Source organism: Anoplopoma fimbria, chromosome 10 (assembly GCF_027596085.1).
Source record: "Anoplopoma fimbria isolate UVic2021 breed Golden Eagle Sablefish chromosome 10, Afim_UVic_2022, whole genome shotgun sequence".
Classification (NCBI taxonomy): domain Eukaryota; kingdom Metazoa; phylum Chordata; class Actinopteri; order Perciformes; family Anoplopomatidae; genus Anoplopoma; species Anoplopoma fimbria.
In genome coordinates this window covers 23,346,321-23,349,624 of record NC_072458.1, presented here as the reverse complement: position 1 = coordinate 23,349,624, position 3,304 = coordinate 23,346,321, and the positions used below count along the sequence as shown (strand labels likewise).

Sequence of the window (3,304 nt, the reverse complement as noted above, 5' to 3'; positions counted from 1 at the left end):
AAGCTGCAAAAACAGTGGCTGAAAAATCAAACGATGCAGCACAAATATTGGGGTCAGAATTAATATCCGCCAGTGGGCCAGCAGCAGTATCAATATCAGCAGCAAAAACAGCAGCAGAAATAGCACAAGCAACAGCTTTGACCGCATCATTAGCAACTAGATCAGCCATAACGGAGGACATGGCTAAAACAATGGTAGCAGCAGCAAATTCAGCAGCAATAGCTGCAAAATCAGCATCAACTGCTGCAGAAGCCGCACTCCCACGTGCAGACATCGTTAGTAATGAAGGACCAGCAGGAGCACCAGCAGGAGTACCACCGTCATCCACTGGAACAACAACAGCACCACTGCCATCCAATCCAACCACAGTAGCACCATCAACCACAGTGGGACAAAGTCCAGAAGCAACAGCATTAGTGTCGACATCCACAGCAGCCGCAGCAGCAGCAACAGCGTTGGCGGCTTCAGCAACAGCAGCTGCTGGAGCAACAGGTCCAGAAGTAGAAAGAGCAGTAACAGCTGCACAAGAAGCAGCTAAAGCTGCCACATCACTAGCGGAAGGAGATGCAACCACAGACTCGGCAGTTCGAGCAGCTGAAGTGGCAGCAGAGGCAGCTTACGAAGCCGCACTTGCAGCAATACGAGCACAATCATCAGGGTTGTCAGATATAGCAGATGCAGCACTACAAGCAGCATTGGCTGCAAGAGACGCAGCAGCTGCCGCATCTTTCAAAACAGCAACACCAGAAGCAATTAAAGCCACTGAAGAAGCTGCGAAAACAGTCTCAGAGGCAGCAGAAGAAGCATTAAAAGCCTTATCAGCAGTCACAGCAGAAGAAACAGCTAAATTGCCAGTTGCAACAGTTTCGGCAATGGCCATGGCAGAGACAGTAGCAAGCATGGTGGACGCAACAGCAGTGACAGCAGGAACAGTAACAAAAGCCGCAGCAGCAAACAACACAGAAATGGTGACAGCAACAGCACAGGCAGCAGCAAAATCTGCAACAGCAGCAGCGAATGCAGCAAAAGCACTTAAAGGGACAGCCACAAATGCAGTAGCAACCACACCAAAGCCAAAAGATAATGCAACAGCAACAACAGCGGCGACAATAACTGGAGCAGCTAAAACAAAGGAAGCAGCAGTGGCAGGTTCGACAGCAGCCGCAGCAGCAGCGGCGGCAACAGCTTCAGCAGCTGCAGCAGCCGCCGGACCGGAAGCAGCAGCAGCAGCAGTAAAGGCGGCAGACGCTTCAAAGGCGGCAGCGAAGGCGGCCACATCACTTGCAAATGGTGAAATATCAGCGGAGGAGGCAGCGGCTGCGGCAAGAAACGCAGCTGAAGCGGCACGAGAAGCATCGCTGGCGGCAATACAAGCAGCAGCACAAACAACGCCGGCATCAGCAGGAGTAAGAACAGCACGAGTAGCAGCAGCAGCAGTGAAAGCGGCAGAGGCAGCGGAAACCGCAGCAGAAGCAGCAATGACGGCAGAGGCGTCGAATTCAACGCTTGAAATATTATCCGCCACTGCAAACGCCGCCGACACAGTGGTGGCGGAATCGGAAGAAGTGGCAGCAGACTTGCAGAAATTATTGTCGGACAAAGACACAACGGCAGCAGAGCGTGCATCCATAGGAGAGGCACTGTCGGTGGCAGAGATGGGCAAAGCAGCGGCGAAGGCAGTGCAATCGTCCATGTTGGCGGCATCGCAAAACCCATCCTCCCCGTGGTTGTCTCAACAGCACAGGCGGCAGCGGCAGGAGCAACAGCAGCAGCGTCGGGAGCAGGTGCAGCAGCATCGAGGGTTGCCAACGCAGCAGCAGCAGCAGCGGCGGTGACAGCAGCAGCAACAACAACAACAGCAGCAGCAGAAGGAGGCGTAGGAGGCGGAGTTGGAGGCGGATCAACAACAACAACGGCAGCTGCAATCAACAACAGATTCAGTCTCATTTCTGTCACAGTGGCCGTCATAGCTGCTTTCCTTCTATAGGGGGCAACATGTCAGGTTTGATGGACTCATAGTTTACAAAGATGTAGTTATTATTTAAATGTATCATTTTGCTTATCCAATTGATCACATGTATGTCCAAATTATGAATCTTCAATCATTTTTCTTTCTTCAAAGTCAGAGCAGGCAGATGAAACAAAGGAGAGGAAAGTGTTAACTCCTCCTCTAACTCGCGTGTACAGTGCTCAAAATTTTAATAATTACTTTCCTTAATCAGTAACCAACATGGCTGATATTTAATCTAAATGAATGCTATTTATGATTGTATTTATTGTGTGCATGTATGAGTCGGATTGTACATCAAGCGAACAGCAGTAAAATGACCTCTAGCTTCATTTAAGGTAGATTTATTGCACTTCCGGTGTGTGTGTGTGTGTGTGTGTGTGTGTGTGTGTGTGTGTGTGTGTGTGTGTGTGTGTGTGTGTGCGTGGTGTGCTCTAAAGATGTCACAACTATGTTCATCATTTAGAAGAGGTTCTCAATCGTGAAGGATTGATTGTATGAAATTATGTAAATAGCTTATTTAATAGTTTATTGTAATTGTTTGTGATTGTAAACCACTGTACTTACCACCTAATTTATGAAATAATATGTTCACTTCTCAATCAATAAATTAACCATAACTGAATTTCTTGACTCGTTCTGTTTCATTCCAACCCCTCGACGAGCAGTTCAAACACTGACACTTAATTGAAATTCCAACCTTTTCAAAATATGTCAATTTTGGAAAATTTGTATTTGAATATCTCACTCATCATATAGCTTCAATAAGGAGCTGAAACAAGATGATAGAGATTATATACATGCTACCAGACGGAGACGGATTTGATGATTGTCACTAACTTGAAGCTACTGAAGAAGAAACTAAAGGTTAAACTACAAATTAACCTTTTAATAGTCCAACACATCAAAAATCTTTTCTGCATAAATGCCACATAAATGATGTGGTTTTGTACCTACGATAGGTCAATCAGATGTAGGTTTGCCTTGTAGGTGTGGGTGCACGGGTACACTTTGTACCTAAATGTACAAAGCAACTAAAAAGACAAACAAACAAACAAACAAACAAACTGTACATGCTGCATGTTGAAGGCGGAGCAATTTCCACACAATGTGACCAAACTCGAATCAATCTTAAATGAGACGCACCAGGGTTTCAAGGAACTGCAATGGAAACCCATCGCCGTCATTATTAGAAAAATGCTACGGGAGTGTGATGACGTAGTATAAAGACTGAAAAAAGAAAACACAGGGTGGGAGGGTAAAACAAACACAGGACTTTCAAAGTGTCCAAAAGCT

General features: G+C 46.5%; 1 protein-coding gene across 1 annotated transcript; it reads right to left on the bottom strand.

The window, feature by feature from the left end:
• Window positions 1-276: 276 nt before the first annotated feature.
• Window positions 277-1,693, bottom strand: LOC129097730 (antifreeze protein Maxi-like). The gene is made up of 2 exons (XM_054606635.1): window positions 1,115-1,693; window positions 277-480 (listed from the first exon to the last, which is right to left on the bottom strand). Exons 1-2 carry the CDS (start codon window positions 1,691-1,693, stop codon window positions 277-279), a joined length of 783 nt encoding a protein of 260 aa, XP_054462610.1.
• Between the last annotated feature and the right edge of the window lie 1,611 nt (window positions 1,694-3,304).

Coding starts and splice junctions, on each gene's coding strand:
- LOC129097730 (XM_054606635.1), bottom strand. CDS start 1,693: ATGGACGATTGCACTGCCTTCGCCGCTGCTTTGCCCATCTCTGCCACC. Junction 481..1,114: donor CCTTTGTTTTAGCTGCTCCA/GTTATTGTCGCC, acceptor CTGTTGCTCCAG/CAGCTGCTGTTGCTGAAGCC.